The 24,089-nt window shown below is 36.7% G+C and overlaps 3 protein-coding genes across 4 annotated transcripts in view; all 3 read left to right on the top strand.

Moving 5' to 3' along the window:
- rb1 (retinoblastoma 1) overlaps positions 1 to 2,612 on the top strand; it is a 34,090-nt gene extending 31,478 nt beyond the window's left edge. The window contains exons 25-27 of the mRNA XM_079847983.1: positions 44 to 186; positions 275 to 321; positions 1,701 to 2,612. Of these exons, the coding sequence (XP_079704109.1) occupies positions 44 to 186; positions 275 to 321; positions 1,701 to 1,771 (261 nt within the window). The 3' untranslated portion in view covers positions 1,772 to 2,612. The remainder of the gene's footprint in view (positions 1 to 43; positions 187 to 274; positions 322 to 1,700) is intronic.
- A 1,050-nt stretch (positions 2,613 to 3,662) lies between these two features.
- cysltr2a (cysteinyl leukotriene receptor 2a) lies at positions 3,663 to 7,817 on the top strand. Its single transcript, XM_079847982.1, has 2 exons — positions 3,663 to 3,719; positions 4,404 to 7,817. Exon 2 carries the CDS (start codon positions 4,412 to 4,414, stop codon positions 5,444 to 5,446), a length of 1,035 nt encoding a protein of 344 aa, XP_079704108.1. The 5' UTR covers positions 3,663 to 3,719; positions 4,404 to 4,411; the 3' UTR covers positions 5,447 to 7,817.
- Positions 7,818 to 8,647: 830 nt separating this feature from the next.
- Positions 8,648 to 22,751, top strand: dub (duboraya). Of its 2 annotated transcripts, XM_079847832.1 has the most exons (7): positions 8,648 to 8,909; positions 18,058 to 18,144; positions 19,491 to 19,568; positions 20,558 to 20,620; positions 20,737 to 20,937; positions 21,379 to 22,119; positions 22,229 to 22,751. In XM_079847832.1, exons 1-6 carry the CDS (start codon positions 8,904 to 8,906, stop codon positions 22,111 to 22,113), a joined length of 1,170 nt encoding a protein of 389 aa, XP_079703958.1. In that variant the 5' UTR covers positions 8,648 to 8,903; the 3' UTR covers positions 22,114 to 22,119; positions 22,229 to 22,751. The 2 variants fall into 2 exon arrangements, with proteins under 2 accessions (XP_079703958.1, XP_079703959.1); XM_079847833.1 differs by lacking the exon at positions 18,058 to 18,144 and having other exon boundaries at positions 8,770 to 8,909.
- The last annotated feature ends 1,338 nt before the right edge of the window (positions 22,752 to 24,089 follow it).

Below are 24,089 nucleotides of genomic sequence, written 5' to 3'. Positions count from 1 at the left end.
TGTGTTAGAATTGATTTAAAAATCTCTTTCCTCATCTCAACAGTCTGCAGACAAGTTTCAGAAGATCAATCAGATGGTGAGCAGCACTGATTGGTCCCTCAAGAGGAGTCTGGACGGAGGTGCCGCCCCCAAACCCCTGAAGAGACTGCGCTTTGACATGGATGGACAAGATGAAGCTGATGGAAGGTGGGATTTATGTTCTTTTTTTTTCATTTATCTCTCAAAGTTTGAATCCAGCGAGTCATTGAGACTGTTTTTTCATTTTCATTTTTAGCAAATCAAGTGGCGAGTCAACGCTGATCCAGAAGCTGGCTGAGATGAGTAAGTTTCCTTCAACCTTTGTACATGTCTGTTTATCTGAATTGTAAGCTGGATTTCACAGAACCACAAAGATGCTCTGCCGTCACACCTCTTCCTGTCTAGACATGGCAGATTTTTAGTTCTGAGTCAAATAGTGGTGTTTACTATATACTTTAAAACAGGATAGGCGCTGTGACAATTCTGAGTAAACATAATCATTATGTATCACAATAGGAAATTCAATAGTTTGGGGTCAGCAAAATTTCTTTATTGATTGGGTATATTTGATCAAAAGTACAGTACAAACAGTAATATTGTGAAATATTATTATTACAATGCATAACTGTTTTCAATTTAATTTATTTTCAAATTTAATTTATTCCTGTGATGGCAAAGCTGAATTATTAGCAGCCATTACTCCAGTCTTCAGTGTCACATGATCCTCCAAGAAGCATTTCCTATTATTATCCAAGTTTTATTATTTGTGCAGCTTAATTTTTTTGGAGAGGCTGTGATTTAAAAAAAAATCATGATTCTTTAATTGAATAGAAAGTTCAAAAGAACACCAATAAAAATCATTTGTTAGTCTTTGCTGTGCCTTTGGATCAATTTGATGCATTTTTGCTTCATAAAAATATTAATTTCTTTAAAAGAAATCTTACTGACATCAAACTTTTGAATGGTAGTGTGCATTAAATAACCACATTGTAATAAAATTAAATACTTCAGAAATGAGTAAAAGCTTATTTATTTTCTCTATTTATTTGTAACTTGATGGATCCAAACCAAAAGAAACGTTTGTTCATAAATGAATTATAATTCTGTGCAATAAAAGCTTTACAACATGTAGAGTGACAGTAAAGACATTTATAATGATATAAAAATCAAATGCTGTTCTTCGTTCTTATTTATTCTGGGAAAAAAATGAATCCCTGTTTCCAAAAAATATTAAGCAGCACAGCGGTTTTCAACATTGATAATAATAAGAAATGTTTAATGAGCAGCAAATCAGCATATTAGATTGATTTCTGAAGTATTGTTTCTGATACTTTTTTTAAATAAATTTAAATAGAAAACAGGTATTTTAAAGTTTAATAATATTTCACATTATTACTGATTTTACTGTATTTTTGTTCAAATAAATTCAGTCTTGGTGAGAATGAGACCCCAAACCTTTTGAATGATAGTGTTTCTCTTAATAATAATTACGAATTACAAGCATCCCATATTTTCTAGCTAAATATTCAATGAATAAAACGTATTTTCTATCCAGCTTAATTCATTCTATGAGATGCATTGCTATGATTCAGAATCATAGCAAAATGGCAGTCATTGCTGCGTATAATTTAACATCACGTGATATGCTATTGTTGCTTATACATTTGTTCTCGTCTCTTCAGGCTCGACACGTACTCGTATGCAGGAACAAAAACTGAAGGAGGAGTCCGTTAAAGAGCATCCAGAGCCCTAAATAAAACCGCTCTGTACCGCCTGAGGAAAACCACTCCGCCATGATCGGGAAAGGCTGACATCCCTGGGTGTTTTACATTGCTACATTTTAGACTACTTAACCTGTTTTAGTAATTAAGCGTTGCACTGCATTTCCTGAAATAGCACAGGTGCTTTTCCTGTGTTAGTTCATTTTAGATTGTTTTAAGCATGCGAGCGTCCATGAAGGAGGTTTTATTCTTTGTTTTGTAGTTGACATTGTGGTAGAGGAAATAACATGAAGCATACCTCTTAAGTGATCTACAAACAAAAAACTGGCGGGTTTAGTGTCATGATGATAATTTATTGTTTTTTTTGTGTTTTTTTTAGTTTTTTCCTGGGTGTTTTTTTCCATTAATTCTAGAGCTTACTGCTTTTCCTCATTGCTGTACAGGAAATTGTGAATGACATAGGGTTTAAGATCCAATTTTACACCAGTGTTTCCTTTAATCATGTTTTAGTTAAAGACATCACATCTTTCGCAGATGTGAACCGCGCTTGTGGCCTTTCTCAAAGCATATTTTTGAGGACTCCCCATTTTGCGTGATAAAAGTAAATGGATTTAATTTGGAGACTGTATTATTAATGTGTTGCTGTTTAGGCATTACTGGGTTTTTAGGATGTGATTGCTGTGTGAGTGGATGTGCATATGTGCGGTCTGACCTTTTTATGTTCTTCCTGGGCCGCGGTGTTGTTTTTGCTATTGAATTTTAAGAATGTTATTGAGCTTTTGTTACTAATATTTGAAAAAAATTATGTTATACCTCAAATGTTCTTTTTGAAAAATTATGTAATGCCTCAAAAGTTAAACAACTGACTTGTTTAAGAAAAATCAAGTGTCCTGTTGTTGATTCAAGGAGGACATTGGCACCTTTGCCTGCTTCTTGTTGCCACAAACTGATACTAGCCATAGCACATGTTGCTAAAATGATTAATCACACGGTTTTGTTTTTTTAATGGCTCTGTTTAGGCAAGTGTCAGCAGATTTATTCCCTACCGGAATGCTGTTTGTCAGGAAATGGCAAGCTTGTAGATGTCTTGCTAGCGTTAGTTGTGTTTGAAGTTCAGAGAATCATGTCTTGCTAGCGTTAGTTGTGTTTGAAGTTCAGAGAATCATCTCTTAGCAGAGACTTCATTTTTACTACGAAATCATTTTTGCATCCCTGCTTCCCGAATCATTTATTTCATACGTGCATCACTCGTTTTAATTCTTCGGTATGATCGTGACTCAAATACTGGAACTTAAAGGCAGAAGCTGAAGTTCAATGCAGTTTGTTCATTTAATTTTCCCCAGCACGTAACTTAAAAGGGTTTTAATGTACTGCTATCGTCATATATACACTCAGAAAGACTGCTTTGTCAACAGTGGCTTTTGTTAAAAGGTTATCAGCACATCATCATCAGAAGTGCTTGAGATCAAAGAGAAAATTTAGGGCAGCACAACTGGGTGGCTTAAATGACATATTACCAGAGAAACTGAATAAAGGGGAAGGAAACATGCACATCTGCATAAGTTGTTGTGGTTTAAAGCTGCCGTACACAAAACAGAATAACCAGTGTTTTAGTGTTTTACATCTAAATGGCCTGGGTCACTTTACATATAAAGATAAGCTTTGGACTTTGGACCATTCATACATGCTATATATCAGGACAGTATTCAAAACACTTTGAATCTAAAGCCATTAACAGAACTGCCATACTGAACACTGCACGCAACAAGTGATGTTATAGGATGGTTGTTGTTCTTAGAGAAGGAAATGAATCAGACCTTTTGAACTGATTGAAGTGATGATGGGGAGGTCTTTCTTGGGACATCCTCCTCCTACTGTGTTTTGTACCTCACCTCCTCCAGTAGCTGACAATGCTGGGCTGGTTGGGCTAGTGACAAAACTGTGAGCGCTTTTGGAAGACCTCTTCACTCTGCAGAAAAGGTAAAGTCTTGCTTTTAATGTTTGCTGTTAAATGTTTGAGAAGTAATTTGATATTAGGATTCATTTTTAAAAGACATGTTACTAACTGGGTATGTAACGGAGATTGTTCGTTCTAGACTAGAAAAGCCTGTTTTGTCGTACCGCTTTTGAAAATAGAAGACAATGAGAATGTGAATTGCAAATTCTGCATACAGTAAGAATACAAAGCACTTGCACTCTTTAAAAAAGGGGGTTTTCTTAGTGATGCAATAAAAGTACTGTTCATTGAACAGTTCTTGGAAGAACCACTGTTTTCTTAGTGTGAAGAATATTTTAATCTGAAGAACCTTCTTCCACTATAAAGAATGGAATGCAATGGAAAGTTTCCATGGCTGTCATGGAACCACAGATGCCAATAAATAACTTTTGAGTGCACAGTATAATACTAAGGTAATGCATACATTCTCAAAGCGATAGTTCACTCAAAAATGGCTTACTTCGTCAAGAAACTAAACTAAGATATTTTTTAAAATATGTCCCCAGTTTTTTTTTTTTTGTGCATAAAATGAGTCAATGAGGTCCAATGTTGTTTTTGACTTTCATTGTATGGACCAAAATATCTTCCTTTTGGAATGACACAAAAAAAATGTATTGGGGGAGGTGGTGATCTATCCCTTTAAAAAACAAATTGTCATCTTTCTACAGGGAAGGACATGAAAATGTCTGTTCCAGGACTCAAGGAAAACGTCTCCTGTTCAGGCCTCAACGACACCGTTCACTTCAAACGCCTAGTGTACCCTACAGCATACATTCTGATTTTTGTCCTCGGACTCGTTGGCCACTCTTTATCTATCTGCGTCTTCTTCAGCCAATGGAGGACCCAGAAGAGTTTCACTCCAGTCACCCTATTAATGGTGAACCTGTTGGCCTCAGACCTGATGCTGGTGTGCTCTTTGCCCCTGAGGATCACTTACTACATGCTGTACTCTCAATGGCTGTTTGGTCACGTCGCCTGTCGACTCATCATATACGTGTTTTATCTCAATATGTACAGCTCTGTGTATTTCCTAGTTGCCCTGAACGTCTTGCGTTACCTGGCGCTGGCGCGGCCGTACCTGTACATACGCATACAGACCCACTATGTCACCGGTATCGTGTGTGGCCTCATTTGGGTCTTGATGGGTTTAGCCTGCTGTCCGCTGTTGTTCACCAAGAAAAAACTTCAAGATGAGGACAGTTCTCGATGCTTGGAGTTGGCGACGGACAGCGTTGACCAAATGCTCCTCATCAACAACGTCACGTTTCCAGTGGGCTTTGTGGTGCCCTTGGTGGTCATCATTTTCTGCTCTGTCTTTGTCGCAAAGAATCTTCTGAGGCCTAGTCCTGCGCTAGGAAGGACCAGACCTTGCAGGAAGAAGGCGTGCGCTCTGGTCATCATCAGCCTTGGGATCTTTCTGGTGTGCTTTTTACCTTATCACGTAGTGCGGACGATCTTCTTATCAGCTGAGAAGCATGTCAAGATAAACGGATACGGAGACTCATGTGACTTTATTTTGGTAGTCCGCAAGGCTGCCGTTGTAGCGCATTGTTTGTGTACAGCTAACAGTTGTCTGGACCCTATCCTTTTCTTCTTCGTTGGGGAAAATTCCAGATCTTTCTTCGCTAAATTGACAGGAGGAAGAAAAAGCAGCGCTTGTGCTGCAGGGAGAAACCCACAGCAGGAAGAGTTACAGGTTTTACAGAAGTAAATGAAACAAGGCTTGACAGATAACAAAGAACAGACCAGAAGTACCTCATTCTTCTGGGTACTTCATGATACAAAAAGGTCATATTTTGACTGACTGGCCTTTAAGAATGATTTTCAAGTATCAAGTATTTGATACTTACGACTGATCATGCCCTGGCTGATCAGGTTCACAGTTGGTGTTTAAAATCTGCTGCAGTCGTTGGAAACTCTGTAAAAGTCTTAGAATGTTTCAGCTGTGTGTCCCTGGCATTAGGGGCGTTTAAACTGACAGTGTTTAAAGGAATATTCTGGGCTCATTGCAAGTTAAGCTCAATCAACATAATTGTGATTACCACATTAATTATGACTTTCCTTAATTTTTCTAAAAAAAAAAAAAAAAAAGCTAAATTCTGTGTTATTACTTGGCAATGGAAGTGAACGAGGCTAATTTAACATTATTAATGTTAATAGGCTACTCACTTTCAATAGCTACGATTGAAAGAACTTTTCTGTGTAAAGATAATTTGTACAACTTCATCACCTTGACACTATGCCATAAACCCTAAAATGAACATAAAAATTACGAGAACAACTTTACAGCTCAAATAGGTTTTAACAAAAGAATAAACATGCTTTTTTTTATAATTAAAAGCTTTAAATCCTCCAAAAAATGGCCCTATGTACTTCTATTGTAATGGTACATTCAAGTCATGTTGGAAAAATCATATTTACATGTTGAACGCACCTGATCATCACCACAAAGAGTGGAGAACTCAAGTTGCATGTACAAAATAGTATAGTATTGTACAATTACGATTTGCTGCACCTTCCTAAATTTAATAAAAGCATGAAAAAGCAAAACACACCTGATGCTGATTGATTATTCATCATTTTGTAGAAGTAGAGTTAAACAAAAAAAAATTTGCAGAAAATGTGCATCACCATCTCGCTTTGTCCATTGTGATTTGAACTCACCTAAAGCTGTAATTACGACTTCCCTACTCGTAAATAAGAATTTCCCAGAAGGACTTGAATGTACCCTAAATGTAACCTTTTTTTTTCTCTCTCTCTTTTTTTTTTTTGTGTGATAACATGCCACTGAAGCTGTCGATTAAGCTTAACTTGTATTGAACCAGGTATATTCCTTCATTTTATTTTAAAATGTATTTATTTAAAGTTGTTGTTTTCCCACTCATCTCTATATTTAATTAAATGAGGCAGCAGATCACTGTCTGGAAGCTTGTTTAGACTACAGAATAAATAAATAAATAAAAAGCTAATTGTGACTTTTTTCTAGCAATTGCGAGTTTACATCTTGCGGTTATGACTTTTTTTCTCAGATATAACTTAAATATTTAATGATACAAATGTAAAAATAAAAAAAAAATACTTTAAAGCGGTTCAAATGTTGACTTGTATCTTACTAGGATGCTATTATATATAAGTACAAGCGTTACTGTCACTCATCAACAGCAGCTGTCACAGTTGCTAGCCGACCGTCCCATTTAACAATGCTCGTTCCAACCTTCATGGCCTTCGAAGGATGCAGCCTCTGAATTGGGACGCTGTATATACCTCGCAATTCTGCCTTAATAACTCGCAATTGTGAGAAAAAAAGATAAAAAGTGCCAATTATCTTTTAAATTGTTTTATTCCACGTTGGAAACAAGCTTCCATAGTAATCCATATTGTCTTCCATTGGTAGACACTTTTCTCAACCTTGTGGCTTTGCTAGTGATTGCTTTCGCTGAAAATCACCTGCTTTCTGAAAATGAATGTCTTTTTAGTGTGAATCACTGTAAGCATGAACACCGCCTCATTATTATTGTGTTGAATTATCATGCTAATATTTAGGCATACTATAGCATATATGTTTTCAGTGTTTATTTTCAATGTCTTAAATTATGTTGGACCTTTACTGTGGTTTCACATCTCTCTGTGCATCTTTGGCACATGTCTACAGAGTCTCGTGTTGAAATCTGTGTGATCAGGAAGCCCGAGTACTGCAAGCAAAGCGTGTGGCTTTCTGCACACACCTGCTTCTCGCAGCTCTCCTTGTCGACACATTAAAACTGCGCACATTCCTCTTTTTAGGTTTACATACTGACACTTTTTTTTATAGTTATGTGGTAGATGTCTGTGCTGTTTATTTGTCATTGGATTCACATGAGGAAGCTCTGTTTTGTGTGGTAGATAGGCTATCAGTTGATCTTTTTCACATCTGCACATCTTGTAATGTTTGAAACATCATGGTCACAGGGAGTTCATTAGAAATGTGTTTTATGTAGATTGCATTAAAAAATCAAGATGCAATCATTAGAGTCTATATATAAAAAGTGGCATGGAAACCGTTTCCACAGTGATCGTTTTGTTTATACAACAGAATAGTCTAAGGTCAGTAAAAAAAAAAAAAAAAAATTAATAAAAAAAAAACTCTTCCTCTTTCATTTCATCCATAAATGGAAGTATATCACTAACCCAATTTTCTCTAACAGAAGCCCCTCCCATAATTGTACATGCTGACCAACCTGACTGAAGTAGATAAGAACGTCTTCTGCATCAACAAGGTTGTTCCTCAAAGACTTGTGAGCTACAGACCTAGACAGTATTTTTGGGTACTGCATGTGCAGAAATTTTTTGAACGCTGTTTTATTTGAATTTTTTTATTTATTTTTTGCCATTATACATGAAAGCTGTCTAGATAGGCAGCTCACCATTTTTAGTCAGTGTTTTAAAATTAAGTTATATGTTGGTCACCAAACTATAAGGGTCTTCTGAGATTTTAAAAGCTCAAAGGGCTCATATTTGTATCTTGTGAAAAATATGTTGTTCAATGAAACATTGATATAAGAAACTCTTAATATTAATACCGTGTGGATGTTAACGGACCAATTTTAAACTGCAACTGAAACTACAGGTGTCTTCAGGCATTCGATTGTGATATGGCTCGTCATGTGATGTAAACATGGCTGCGCCCATGAGGGGGCGACCTGCTCAATGTAGAATAAATGTTTTTTCTAGAAGACTGGTGATGTCTGGAGTCTTCAATACATGAACATCATTTTAATCATATTTATCAAGTGCTGTTCTTTATGTGAAAAACGTTTTTTGCAAAACATTAACAAGTGAACATTGGTATTTACTTGCTTGGTAGGCTAATAACGGTATTTGAAGCAATTACAGCAGCGCCGTTATTTCATGAGTAGTTTCTATTATCTATCTGGGAATATGTATGTGTAATAAACTACAGGTCAGTTCTCTGCAACAGCTCTTCTTGCTGTGCATGGCTCAATCTTTTGACCGTGGAAATGTTGTAAGAGTCAGACCTAAATATAACTAAAGACCACCCTCTTCACTTCTGAGAGAGAGAGCGCGTGCACACTTTGCGCTCGTGTGAGGAGAGAGAGCGCGGGTTACTTCAGCAAGTGTCACACCAAAACAGCGACAATAAGTTGAGAACTCGCCAACAGCGCTGGAAGATGGAGGTATGCAATTATTTACTATGCTTTTGCTTCACACTGTTTGTTGTTGCGACTTTTTTTTTTTTTTTTTTTTTTTTTTCAAACTTTGAAAGTTTATTTCCTTTGTAGTACTAGACAACATGCGATGAGCAGCAGAGTAAACAACAACTTGTTCCGTTGCATTTCAGTCCATGAGATGCCACGAGATGATATAAGACGTCAAAGCATCAACTTTTATAGATGCCATAAACATAACTGCATTATATGCAGTAGCCTATTCCGTCTTGATTATAGTAGGGTTCAAATGTGATCACTAGTGAAAAGCTTGTTTTTTTGCATTTTTATAATTTAATACATTTTCAGTACAAATGAGCTTAACAATTTAAGTAAATATTAGCATTAACTTTAAAAATGCCTAAATATTGGTTCATTCATTTGCTTTAATGACAGCAGCACTAAATCTGCATAAACTCCCTTGTGTGAAACCTGATTGTTATATTGAATAGTTTCTTAAATCTTCTTGAATGTCTTATTAATTTTACATAATAACGTTTCTTTGAAAATTTTTTAAATCATAAAACTTTTCTTTTCAGTTTTAAATTGGATTTTAAATCTGATTTTGTGGTCTCAGACGTTTTTGACTCCACTGTACACATTTATATAGGCTATTACATTATATTCCTTTAAAAAAAAATACACTCGATATGTTTGGATTAAAAAGTTATTGCTAGTGCAGTTTTTTATTCTTTTAAATTCATAGTATTTCTACTTCAAACAAATGAATTATGCTTTAAAATGTCTGTAACCTCAAACTGCAGTCTTGATTGAGAGATAATAAATGGTTTACATTCCACATATTCCTCTCAGCAGGTATTTGTCTGGTTCATAAGTGAGTTTGGAGTCAGTGGGTGAAAGATGAATAAAGCATAGCTGTGGCTGTGTCATTCAGATTTGTCACCCCACCTGCAAACCTCCATCAATCATAATTACATAAGCTTGTTTGCAGAGGCTGCTCTCATCAGTAGCAGTTTTATGGCTGTGTTGGTCTCAATGACTCTTTGAATTGCGTTTTGACCAATGAATTATATTGCCTTGAAACTGCCTCCCTTGTCTCAAGTTAGAAAGAAAGTATGACTGGAATGGCAGCAAGCTAACTGTCACAGGAAGTGGTGTAACCTCATCCGTATGACAGATTAAAATGGCGGGTTTGGATGGTGGACCCACGTGCTTGTGTTTGTATGCACACATATTCTTGTGCTTGCAGATTTGATCACTGATTTGAACATACAGTTTGCTTTCAATCTAAAGTGTCTGAAGGCTCTAACCATAGATTTCTGGGAGTACTATATTTGTCTATACTATATTTCTTTTCTACTATATTTGTCTTATAAAGTGTTGCCAACTTGTGTCTTTGTCACTATATTAGTGTCGTTTCAGAACCCATTAGCAACCATTTCAAAATAAATCTAGTGACTTTCTGAACTGCTGGTTAACATAGCAAATCATTATATCATATCCTTTCCATTGTCTGACACAAAATATGTAAATGAGAACAGCTTCACTGGACATTCGGCTAAATAGGCCTATTTTATTCAAATACAGTATGAGCACGGATTGGGATAGAAAACTGATGTAAATTGCTGACAGTTTACATCATCGAGCAACATGTAGCTATACTTTTTGAGCAGGCTTTAGCTACTTTCCATTGAAAATAGTTGGCAACACTGCTCCTATATAGCCTCTATATATTATGTGCCAATAAAGTTGCCATCCATATTTTAGTGGCTTTGTAAATGTCAAAATAACAAATAGCTATGCTACCTTAATAAAAATCTCTGAATTGCACTTAAATGATTGAGTTGGACATACCAAATGCCTAACAATCCATCAGTTAACATTTACATCTATTATTTAAGTCCTAAAAATAAATTAGTATTTGACTAACAAATTATATTTCTATAAGATATACTTAATCAGAGTTGATAATTTATACTTATTCTTAATTCATCTTCATGTGGAAAAAAATGTGCCTTCTATGCAGTTCTTTTGCAACTTTTATGTTCATGCAAATGAGTCTGCAACTGGAAGCATCTTAGACTTACTTAAATGGGTGAAATGTTGCTCATCAATATAGTGCTGGTGCTTTATATTATGTGTGTCTAATAATTACTGATCATGGAGGCAGAGGGTAGTGTGGCGTTACACAATATTGTTGCATAATTTTTCAAACTAAATTTAATGTGCTGGTTCCTCTTGGGAAGCTAGTGTATAACATACAAAACTGCATGTTCTATTGTTTAAGAAAAGACTTGGTCAGGAGAACTGTGTGTTTACACAGATATGCAGTGGCAAATTGCACAAATATTGAGATTGGTGTGAAAGAAAGACAAAATAAACAAGCTTCTCGTCTCAATTTATTATGATATTTAACTTTTGCATATTTTTAAGCCAGAGAAACCATTCTCTGTGAATACAATCTGAGCTGAGCCACATTTAAAGATGTTTTAATTCCTGCCATTAAAGAATGTATTTCGGCTGCTATAGGAGTTGTGAAGCCTAGATTGACTGTATTTCTCAGTCATATTGACTCCCAGAGCACTGTACTGCATGGACTTCTGGTTATTTAAGTTGATTATCTCCTGAATGTCAGCTATGTGAGCATGCGGGTCAGTGTCAGTCCCACCTCGGCAGCTGTTATGGGCGACGGCCCTCTCTTGACTGAGCTGTACGCAACCTCAGTTTGCTCATAGATGAAACAGAGATTTGGAGAAGGGAAATGTTATTGCAACATGACATTAACCAACTACAACAAGCTTCCTCCCTAAAAGACTTGTATATTTTGTTTGTTCTTTGTACTAAAGAGTGTTGAGGAGAGCAATCATTCATTACCTCATAGAGAACTTGCTGAACTTTGTGCTGGGAGACTGTGAGAGCATATGGGTGTGAACTTGTCCCAGCCACCCTTCAAAATTCATGGACATGACTTCATTTGGAGTATTAGCAAATGATGTAAATGCACAGTGCAGCTGACTTAAGGACATAATGTCCATTTCTTTTTAATGCCATGTTTCATGAAAGTGTTGTTTGGTAAATGGTATCACTGTCAGGTAATGGCCGTTCCACATGCAAATCTTGCAGATGTCGAATAATGGCAAGTGGAGGCAGGTTGTCCTGTTACAGGATGTAGATGTCCGTGCCGCTGTAGATGGAGTCTTTACATACTCCTGGAACACTGTGTGATTGATTCAAGACCTGGACCCTGATGGGATATGGGTGTGAGGTGGAGTCCGTCATCATAACTCACTGACTCACACCAGAGTGTTTCTCGAAAGCTCGTCTTTTCCAACACACCTTCCACTCCAAATATATTAGAGCCAGAACATGAGGTCATAGTACTGGGGCATTTCTGGCTGGAGAACACTCTAGATAGAAGAAACTGATTGTCCTTGATCTCTGTTATTTTGTGAAGAATTGGTGGCTTAGGCCTTAAACATACTCTACACACAAATGTGTGATATTTTTGTACAGAAAATACATTACTGTGGGTGCTAACAAACCTCAATTGTCAAGTTATCTAAAGTGTTATAATTCGGGTAGCTAGTTGTACACATATAGACATTTTAGCTAACTTTAACTAAAGAGGTCAAGGTTTGGCTAGTTAGCATGACCCAGCTATCCCCAGCTGGTAGATCTTTTTCTATTGACTGCCATTTAAAAGTGGCAATGTATTCTTTCTTTTTTTTTTTTTTTTGTTGTTGCAAGGAACATAAATTGTAAATATTACGACATATCATCGATTTTTGTGAGTGATCAAATTAGTAATTTTATTTAAAGCCCCCCTGTAGTCAATCATTTTGTCTCTTAAATTCATCTTTAATCACCAAAATTACATATTTAAAGTTTTTTTTTTCCTTTAAAATAGCTTGAATGTAACTACCTTGCCTCTATTTAGTATATATCCCATGAATATGCAAATTAGCCCCACCTCCACTCACTCACACCAGCTCAAAAATTCCACGCATTGACGTTATTGTGGCCCAAAACTACACAAGGTAGTTTGTGACGTCAGAAACACCAGCGATTTCAAACCACGTTTTTGAGACTTTCTTTTTTTCATGGCAGTTTTAGAGAAAATACTCAGCAATGATGTTGACTTATGAATTTGCACATGGTTTGTCTTAAAGCATATTGAAAACACCACATAGACACAAAAACAACATTAAAAGCTTGATTTTCACCACAGGGGGACTTTAATTAATTTTATTTTTTTTATTTTTTAATAGGGATAATTCTTTGTTCTGTGAAACAGAAGATATTTTGAGAAATGTCTCAATGATTTTTGTTTTGTCCATACAATGAATGTCAATGTAACCAAAACTATTTTGTTACCAACATTCTTCAAAGAAAAGTGTGAACTAGCTATTTGACTATTGCTTTAAAAGGAAATATAAATTGCAGGTAAACGCGTCTGTGATCATATCATTCCGTTGCGCATGTTTTGGGCCTTAAAGGAGAACTCCGGTCAATTTTAACATTGTTGAAGTCCAAAGTAGTCGATTGCCGAGTTCACGCGCATGATCATAGGTATTAAACCTATGCGTGTGAACTCTGCAATCGACTACTTTGGACTTCACCCGAAAAACAGGATGTAAACAAAGGTATTTGCGCTGGCTTAAATAACATCATTTTTATACATTTCTTTCACATTTACTGCAGTCAGACTCACTCGTGTCGTGTTCACTCAGAAGGAATCACTCACATTTTCTGGGCACTTGTAATGACACATCAAGGATGTTAAGAGGCTAAAAGCAGGTTTAGTACTTGCCCCATTGAAGTCAACAGGGTGCAAATTTTAAAAATAGAATAACTCGGTGTAGGCAACACCGATTTTTGTCGTTGTTCTCTGTATTGACAGCACTCCAAATGTACAAAAAAATTAGCTCAATGTTAAAATTGACCGGAGTTCTCCTTTAAGATGGAAAGGCTCTGTCTTTTCCTTCCTGTGCATCCTCTCCCATTAGGGGACATGTTTCAGTGTAAATTGAATCATGGCTGCTTCCTCATGTTCTTCAACTCTCTGACATACAACAGATTCTTTGTGAGACACTAATAAGATTCTGTTTTCCACTGCCTGGGTTACAACAGTGTTGTGTGTGCTGGTAGACTTCTAAAATGAGAAGGGTGTTTGGGTTTGCTTTTGGAGTTTTTTAAGTCTAACGAAGTTAATGTTCCAGTCACATTTGATGTTTTCATAGTTTCCGGGTCAAAGGCAGATGGAAAACCTAGATGCAAAACTATACTTATAAAAATCAAATGCATGTGTTCTGTCATATTAGTAGTATTTGGTCACATCATACGCTCACATCTCTTCAAAAGTTTGGGGTCGGTAAGATCATTAATGTTTTTGAAAAAGTATATTATGCTGCATCTATTTGATCAAAATACAAAAGTATTAATTAATTAAGTAAGTAAGTAAAAGTATTAATTATTTGATAACACTTTAGTCTATGGTCCAATTCTCTCTATTATTTAGTTGCTTATTAGCATGCATATTACTAGGATATTGACTGTTTATTAAGCACATATTAATGCCTTATTCTGCATGACCATATTCTACATTCCTTAATCCTTCCCAATACCTAAATTTAACAACTACCTTACTAACTATTAATAATCAGCAATTAGGAGTTTATTGAGGCAAAAGCCGTAGTTAATAGTGAGAATTGGACCTAAACTAAAGTGTGACCAATTATTTAAATCTACTGACCCCAAGCTTTTGAATGTTAGTGAAATAAGTATTTCAATAATACAGTAAAAAGAATATTTGTTGTAGTTTTTATATGATATTGCTGTTACAAACGGAAATTGGGGCTTTTGCTTTTTTGAATTGAATTCTTCACATTCTGTTCAGTCTCAGGTTTTGAATATTTGTCTAAGTTTCGTTTCATTTTGTTTACTCCCTTTCTGCCTCTGAAAAAACACCCCTGGTCACAGTGTGGCTGAAACAGTTGAAGAGGAAACGCAGATCAAATGCCCCAGAGTCCCGCTTACTTGGATGTTTTTTTACACATAACCGCTCCCACACTCATGATGGCCTCATGTTTAATGAGCTGATTCCTGCTCCAGCACTGCAGCGTGGTAAAACACGAGTATGTCATCATGAGCATGTCTCTGTTTTGGAGATGAAGAAAGGATAATGCTGAATTGAATGCGTTTGTGTGTTTGTTGCTTTGTTTACTCGCTGTGTGTCATCTGACTGCTGCCAACTGTTTTAAAGGTAAAGTAAGCTTTGGAACGAATCTGAGTTTTTGTTGCTTACACAGTGTTTATTAAGGTGGCAAAAGATGGAGAAACTATGAGTGACGATTGCAACAGAGATTACATGATCAGGGGTCATCTTTGCAGGTGTGTGTGCAAAGGCACAGCTGTGGCACACACACATTTGCTGTAAATCTCACCACCCACTGGTTCTCAAGAGAAAAAGCTGCCCGCACCCTGCCTTAAATGAGTAGTAATGAGCTCAACGCCCTATACTTTACATGTGAGAGACACGGCACTTGCATTAAAGCTTTCAAAAGTAAACACCACACCGTTTGTGATTTATTTTCATGTTTTAAGGTCTTCCTCTGTAAAATATTCCCACAGAGTTGAGCAGAAATACATAACAATGGCATGTATATATTTGCATAAAATGTACCGTACTTGCTGAATCTTCAAATATGTGACTGTAGAGGGGAACTGGTTGAAGGAAATCAGTGTTTTCTCAGTTGCTGTTGTTTAAAATGGCAAGCATGCTCTTACGTTGCATTTCAGGCATGGGAGCGGTTCAGTCTCTGGGGCAGGTCCTCATCGTCTTGCCATGTTGTTTTTGGCAGTTAGCATAACATTTTTAATTTGTCAGTGACACTAAGAATTTCTATGAACGTTTCTTGGGGGTCACACTGGAGGACGCTTTCTCAGGCCGGATTCATTCTACAGCGAACTGGCTGGCAAAATAAATGCGTAACTGAATGATATGGGCCAAACTTGCTTGTATCTGTTTCTCTTATGACTAATTTTTAGTTTTCTTGTAACAATGCTAAACAAAACACAGAATATAAAAGTTTGAGAGATGCAATGATGCATCAGTGAATCCTAAACGTGAATAGATTTAAAATTGCATCAAGAATTTTCACAGAACAAGCTTTTTTCTTTCCATCTTGGGCATTAAATAGGGCAAATGATGTCATGATGAGATGGAATGCTTTTATCTTAAAGAGGACTGGATCTAGTGAAGCTGGAACACATGTGCAGCAGACACAGGCACGACTGAGAGAAACAGAGGTTGGGGGAAATACAGGCCTTTTAAACAGAGCTCTAAATGCGTCAAGTTACCAGGTGTCTTTTTCGGCCATTTTAAGCATGTACCTATTTTTATTTTAAAAGGGCTTCCAGGCTCACTTAGGGTGTGTTCACACCTGGCAAATTTAGTTTGATTAAAACCAACTCGATTGCTGCTGCGATTGCCTTGTTAGTGCAGTTCATTTCAAAAAGTGTGAACGGTGCCAACCGAACCCTGGTGCACACCCCTTTTCAGGGGATCTCGATCCACTCCCGAACAAACTCTGGTGCAGTTCAACTGAAATATAAACCCAACACGGACCAAACGCATCTAAACGAACTAAAAACAGGATGTGATGACACAAGTGTGACCTTGAAAAGGACAGAATGCTCAAGCATACCTGCTTCCTCTCGTCATAGTCGCGATGTTGCCCATCACAGTTCAGTACAGGCGTCGGACTCACGTCTCCTTGCAGTAGATCATGGTTTGTGTGCAACGGAGGAATTCCTGGCACTGTTTCGATTCCTTCACACATTTTATAAGCTCTCTGGGTTTTCTTAGCTAGTAAAAAACCACCATATGTACTCACATACAAGTGCATTTATCAGTAGACAGCATTGTTTTGGATGTTTGGTAAGTTCAGTTGCAAAATATACATCATATTTGTGTTAGTTGGACATGTTTAGTGTAGTAGTAAAGATTCTGGTTCAGATCCCAACCTAATGTATTTACATATTAAAAGGAATATAAAATTAAGCAGCATTGTTAGTGCGGTATTGCTTTTATACAACAGTTAAATATAAATTGGTAGGCATTTTTTTTTATACATACTTTTTATGATGCTGGTTGAAACTCTCTTCACATCCTCATAGCAATCAATAATAGAAGGTCTAAATATAAATCTTAAAAAAACATGTACATATATTTTCTGTGGAAGTCTCAGGACCAGAAAATGTTCGTCCAATCATTGCATTCGATCCGCATTGCACTGTACCAGCGAATTGTCCCACAATTTCAGCAAAAAAGTTGCATTTAAAATCAACTTTGCTCAAGAATAGTTTACATGGAAATGACGCATCTGATTTTAAGCTCTTGGCCTGTTCAAGCACCCTTCCTGTTTTTGACTTGCCTTATATATCAGCTCAGCTTAAGTTGCCTCATCATTGTATAACCAACATCCTGTAATCTATAGACTGCATGCAGCTCAGTAATGGTGGGTTCCCACAAAGCTCAGTGACTGAACGCCTTGATGGCAAACAGTTGTCTGAGTCCATAGACATTGCCTCACCCCAAAAATACCACATTGTGCTATCACTCTCGGCAAGGCAAACTGGTTTCCCTCCACTGATAGTGAGAGTGCTAATGGTCGTAGATGGAAGCATGTGGATGGAAGAGCCTGAGAAGTGGATGATAACAGTGGGCTGAAGTCATACCCGACTGAGCCTGTGTCCCCCGAGGATAGTTTCTCAACCATTTCTTTTGAAATGCACTTTTTTCATCACTTTGCTCTAATGAGTGCTCACGACTCTCGTGGTTTCCTGTGGTGAAAAACAAGACTTTTCTCAGCCTTCTCTGCGAAAGTCAGCATTACAAAACTTGTCAGAAATCTTTACTAGAAGATTTAAAAGTAAAAACTGGACTAATTGGAGGTGTTGCTTTGGACTTTGCTGTATTGTGTGTTTTCCTACATTTTAAGAAGATTTGTTATATATTAAGGTGGGCGGAGATTTCACAATTAAAAATAAATTCATTTTAAAGTGCTTTGCCTTGGATGACATGGTTCAATATTACAGATTATTAATCAAAAAGAAGGGGACATTCTCATTCATACACTAACATTTTGTATTTCAGGAGCATTCTGTTGTAAAAAAGCGCTCTGTGGCTGAACTAGCTGGAAAATTCAGTTGTCCAAAACCCCATACGACAGATGCTGAAGTGGTGAGGTTTCATATTATATGATCACATCCTCTCTGCTTTCGCACTTCATATTCCTAATATGTCCCGCTGCCTTTTTCTGGACGTCGATGATTCGAAGTCTGGACAAAGTCATCTATTTTTTTCTGCTATTGCTTAGTTGTTGTTTTTTCGTTTTGTCTTCAGTTTTCCTGCTTTTTCCTCATTTCCTTTGAAATTTCCTTAAAAAACAGTTAACCCTTAGTGTTGACAAAACGATTAAAGAGGACGTGAATCTTCCCAAACGACAAAATCAAAAGAAACAAAACCCACAAATGATAATATAAATGACATTACCATTAAAATATGTGAGGTTAATTATCCAAAGCAAAAGAATAGGTATACTTAAGATATCTATACTGCTAGATAGGTGAACAGTTATGTAGAATGATTTTGTAGCACAGACCTGTTACCTGATACCTTGTGTGTTCATTTCAATGGAAAGTGTATAATACAGGGGGAAATCTCAGAGATAGTTGGTTCTTTCCCCTAAATTTCAGACAAGGAAACAAATTTCCCAGTCTCATTCTTTGGAACAACTCCACAGTGTATTTTTGGTTTCGTGCGTGTCAGATTTTTTTCTTTTGAATGTGTGACTCTTGTATATGTCCTTAGGTTTTAATGTTAAGATTGGTTGCGTAAATCCTCATGTACTGCATGGCAATCGCTTAGGAAACAGACACCGAAGCAAGGCGTACCTAAGCACAGATATTAATAAGAGCGATCGTTATGCAATGCAGAAATACTATGTTGCATGTCTATGCAGGTGACAGATGGGTTATCTTGTTTTTACCACTATCTTCCTGCTTCCCTCCTTTTTTAGCGCTGTTGCTCACTTTGGTAACATTTCTCAAACATTTCCTCATTCCAAACAATTAAATTTTTTAGATATGGTTGTTTAAATACATTTTTTTTTAAATAATTGTATTCATTCATTACTATGTTGTTTTTTATTAATTGAATTTTAGACTTTTTTTATTCTTATTATAAAACTATTTTAAAAAAAATCACATTTATTTAATTTAACTCTCATTAGAGTATTAGTGTTTAGATGATCCCCCAACAGACATTACTGACTATAAGAAACTTTGCAACTACAGGTCAACTTATTTTACTGCTAACCTTAACAGTCTACTAATACTCTACTAATACTCTAATGAGGGTTAGTTGACAGGAGCAACATTACTTATAGTCAACAGAATGTCTAAAGGGTCAAATAAAGTGTAACCTTACGTTATTGATAGCTAGAATTCTGTGGAAGTATTTTGGCGGTAAGGTAAAGTGGACGTACATGTTTAAGCATGTAGATCTGAGCTGTTCTTTTGTTCCAGAACAAGCCTGTGCGAAGGAGACCCCCACGCTCGCTCCCGCTACCCGCTAGTAATGATGCAGCTCAAGGCCAAGATGAGGTGAGAGGATCAGGGAGTAAATTAACCCTTAATGGTATGGTGTTGCCATTTGGCAACAGTTAATTTCTACTAATTTGCTTGTTATTCAGAAAGAAATACAATTCATTGCACTGTGGGAATTAAAAGGGCAGGCCTTAAGGCAGCCAATGATGTGCTGTTTTTAAGTCACATGACATTTGAATGTCCCTCCAAATCTCTCTTTCCCACTGTCACCCTCACACAGAAGACACCTGTTGAAGTGCTCCAGAAATTGCTCTATTAACCTCATTTCTAAACCTCTTTTCTCAAAGGGGATTTTTTTGCAGCATCTTTGATAAGTAAATTAGAAATTTTATTCAACGCTGTACCACTATGGAAAAATAGAGTTAGCTGTACCACAGTGGAATTGCAGTAATGTATTTTCCCATTGGGAATTTTTTATTGATAGTAGCATCAACATTGCAGTTATTTATTTATTTGAGGTGTTTATTGTAGTATAGTTGTATTTATGTATAAATAACAAAATGATTTCTTATTTTCTGAAAATGAATACAGCAATATTTTACAGAAAGAGCAATAGGAAGAGTGCAGAGTTAGCTCTTATGTGATTAGAGTGAGGATGAGTTTAAATGATAGGGTTCTACTTATTTTTGGTTTGCATGAGTTCCAAGTATATAAATCTATACATTTCTAAAAGAAATGTGCAATGAAATAGAAAAGAAAATCATAATTTTATACAAAAACTACTTTTTTGACCATATTCCAGATTTATAAGTAAATCTTTTTTTCAACAATCTTTTTTTGATTTTTATGATTAAAGCGATTTCATGTAATAAAACTTATTTGAAAAAATATTTCCTGGTTAGAACATAATGCGTACCATAGAGGGTTAAATTAATTTACTTTAATTAAAATGTCATTTCTTTTTATATTACCTCAAATCAAAATATTCAGTGTTGTGTTACAGTAGTAATGATGAAGATTTTCTTTTTCTTTTTTTATCCATTCAGAAAGGAGCTGAAACAGTATCACCCAGGAAGAACAGAAACTCTGCCCTTATTGAGAAACTGCAGGTTTGTTATTCTCACGTTCCCTAATCTTATACAGCAGTGTTTCCCTCTAGTGGACAGAGGTTGTATTGCTTTAGAAGAGCCATATTGGACGTGATTTTCCATCTCATTTCACACAGGCCAACCTTGCGCTTTCTCCCACGGGGCCTCTGCCCTTCGCAAAGAGCCCGGGGGTGTTGAAGTTACCGGTGCCGTCCTTCTCCCCCGGCTCTCCCAGCAGTCCCTCTAGTCCTCCTGTAATTGTCACACCCAAACAGGAGGAAACCCCTGCCAGCTTTGAGAATCCCACAGAGGGAACTGTTCTCAAAAGCATCATTAAGGTTTGAGGCTTTTATATCATTTCATATGTCAATGAATTAAAACCAAAGATGGATGAGAAAAAGGAAGCCAAAATATCCCAGAAGGGGTCGTTGCTGATTATTTGGAGCCAGAGTTATCACTCAATCACAAGCACAGCTGTCAATCATGATGTTACACCACGTTTTTATAGCATCAGATAGCTAACTAAAACCAAACTTACTGGAAAATGAACACTTAAACATGAACTACCTAAAATGACTCAAAATTAGATTTTTTAGTTTGGCTCGTGTCCCATTTCATTACAGAGAGGATGAGGTTTATGACCGATACTGCAGCCAGCCACCAGGGGGCGATCAAAATGCTTTAGCTTCACTTTCCAGGACGTGTGCGGCACACTTGATTAAAACCAATTAAAATTGTTGCTGTATTTGAATTCGAATGTGTTTTTTGAATCTGTGCAGGGTAGAGCTCGACATTCCATCAAGCGGCGGCCACCGTCTCGCCGAAACAGGAAGTCTAGTGCCGATGAAGAGGAGGATAAAACAGCCTCAGCAACCCTCGAACCCACGACTCCAAATGGACACGAAGGAGATGTGTTTGCAGAACAGAAGGCGTCACCAGACTCGGAATCTCTCTCCTCTAAACAACAGATTGAGCAGGAAACTAAATCGACAGATTCAGAGAAGGCGGAACCAGAGGGAAAAGTGGAGACTGTGACTTCAGAAAAGAAAGAGGGAGAAGAGAAAGAAGAGAAGATAGAACACGAGTTAAAGGAAGAGAAGATGGAACACGAGTTAAAGGAAGAGAAGATGGAACAAGAGCTAAAGGAAGAGAAGATGGAACAAGAGCTAAAGGAAGAGAAGATGGAACAAGAGCTAAAGGAAGAGAAGATGGAACACGAGTTAAAGGAAGAGAAGATGGAACACGAGTTAAAGGAAGAGAAGATGAAACAAGAGCTAAAGGAAGGGAAGATGGAACAAGAGCTAAAGGAAGAGAAGATGGAACACAAGTTAAAGGAAGAGAAGATGGAACAAGAGCTAAAGGAAGTGAAAAGTGAGGCTGAACCACAGCTGGCTAACAATACAGAAGAAACACGTGAAGAGCCAGTCATGGTACCTCATGGAAAAGTACAGACAGAACCTGACACAACAGATGAGAAAGAAGAGGAACAGAAAGAAGATGAAGTGAATCATTAGAGTCAAGTGAGTGAGCATTTACACCCTAGGACAATGCCACACTAGCATATTTATGTTCACTACTAGTTATAAGCACAGACTTATTGTTTCATTTGATTTCATTTATATTTTGCAGGGATTTAAAGTCTCTAAATTGAGAAGAAGGTCAAATCAACTGGCTCATGCCGAAGAACTCCCTTAAACTCACTGCTTAACCGAAGCAAAGACGTCAGGAGAAGAGATAATGTGAATAACTTGGTATTAGACTTCTAGTCTATGTCAAACATTTGAGTCGTTTGAATGTGGAAGTGAATCCTTCAGATGCAGAGAGCAACAGTATATTCCCTGTACAGTTGTGTTGATATTTTCATAATACCTCTGTTCTGAGCCGCTTGTATGAATTTACACGTAAGTTTGGTTTTGAGATATACTTTTTGTATATAATTATTTCTCCACTAAAAGATTTTTTTTATTCTGTTCGTGTTGTGCGTAGCTGTATTCCAATCAAAAATATGAATATTGATCTTGCGATTTTGAGATTTGCAGAAATTAAAAATGGAAATTTGAAAAAATAATTAATTTCATTGGAAAATTCTGTTTTCTCATTGTACTGTTGCTATGTAAAACAAATATTGAAATTAAATATGTACTTACAGGGCGCCAATCCTCCAAATGTGGGTGTATTTCAGCAGTGGCGTGTAACACAGTCACTCCTACTAGCCACTTTAACGGGTTGAATTTTATAAAAAACAATCCGCTGTAGTCTTTTAAAAAGGCATCTGAAATAATAAACAAAGTGCAATGTAATGTTGTAAAAATATAGATTTTTCGATACATATCGATACTGAAACGCTTCCAGTTCTCAATTTTCTGCAGCTCTTCAACAGCGTGTTGACTCACAAACCCGCCTCTCTTCACTCGCTCCTTACATTTGCTCCAGATGAATATTGTTGGTGTTACAGGGCTTGAATTTTGGCGTGGGATTGCGCACGCAATCTTACACAATTTTACTCATTCCCACAGATTTTGAGCCCACAGCCAAAGTGTGTGCACATAAAGCCGCCTCTCAGTACTCAGTACCACATTATGAGATAATATTGGTAGGTTTTCCCCATATTGGAAAATTGTGGCCAGTGAAAATGCTAAGTGACTAGTAACTTTGGAAAACCACTAGCCACAGTGGCTGGTGAGCAAAAAAGTTAATGCCAAGCCCTGTGTACGTATAATAGTAAGAATCATTAAGATGAAACGTTCTGGTTCTAGAAGCCTCACCTCAGGTTGTAACTCTGGGCTAGTCCTATTCAAATTTTGACAGGATATTCCAATATTAAGCTTGCCTCATTAGTGGCCAAAATATGTGCTAAAAATATTCACTGATAACTAGTGGTCTAGTGTAAATGACAACTATACTATGTACTGTATAATACATCAGAGGTTCAGAGGGCAAGGATTCACTAGGGAGTCTCAGCACAATGGGTTAACAAGATAAAATGATTTTTTTTTAAAGTATAACAAGCTTTAAATTGAGCTAAAGCTAAAATTTAAGACTATTATTTTAAAAACCAAGGTTCTCACTGAATAATTAGCTTTATGAGAGAATTTTATTTAATATGAGTGTAATTTCTAGACCTGGAAAAGCTGGAAATTATTATAATCTTAATAATAAGTAAAGGAAATTTCTAGTTTTTCGGTTACACTTAGTCCATTAAGACACTCAACCATAACTTTGCAGCTACATGTCAACTCTTGAGTATTAGCAGATTGTTAGGTTAGGCTTAGTAGAGTAAGTTGATGTGTAATTGCAACACTTATAGTAAGTAGATTGTCTGTTGGAGGACCATCAAAATAGCATTTTGTACCTGAAAAGTGAAGCATCAATAGTTGACATGCAGTTCCAAAGTTACTTAGTACAATGTTTAAAGTGGACCATCGAAATAAAGTGTTACCAGTTTTTCTTGTTATGTCAAGATGTAAAATATTTTCATGGGCAGAAATTT

The sequence above is a fragment of the Squalius cephalus genome, assembly GCF_949319135.1.
Source record: "Squalius cephalus genome assembly, chromosome: 17".
Lineage (NCBI taxonomy): Eukaryota > Metazoa > Chordata > Actinopteri > Cypriniformes > Leuciscidae > Squalius > Squalius cephalus.
This window is presented reverse-complemented; position numbering and strand designations above follow the sequence as displayed.

Bases quoted from the DNA above. Each gene is read 5' to 3' on its own strand.
- cysltr2a (XM_079847982.1), top strand. From the start codon at position 4,412: ATGAAAATGTCTGTTCCAGGACTCAAGGAAAACGTCTCCTGTTCAGGC.
- dub (XM_079847832.1), top strand. The intron at 19,569-20,557 runs GTGAGAGGATCA...TTATCCATTCAG, and splicing joins CAGCTCAAGGCCAAGATGAG to AAAGGAGCTGAAACAGTATC. The intron at 20,621-20,736 runs GTTTGTTATTCT...CATTTCACACAG, and splicing joins CCCTTATTGAGAAACTGCAG to GCCAACCTTGCGCTTTCTCC.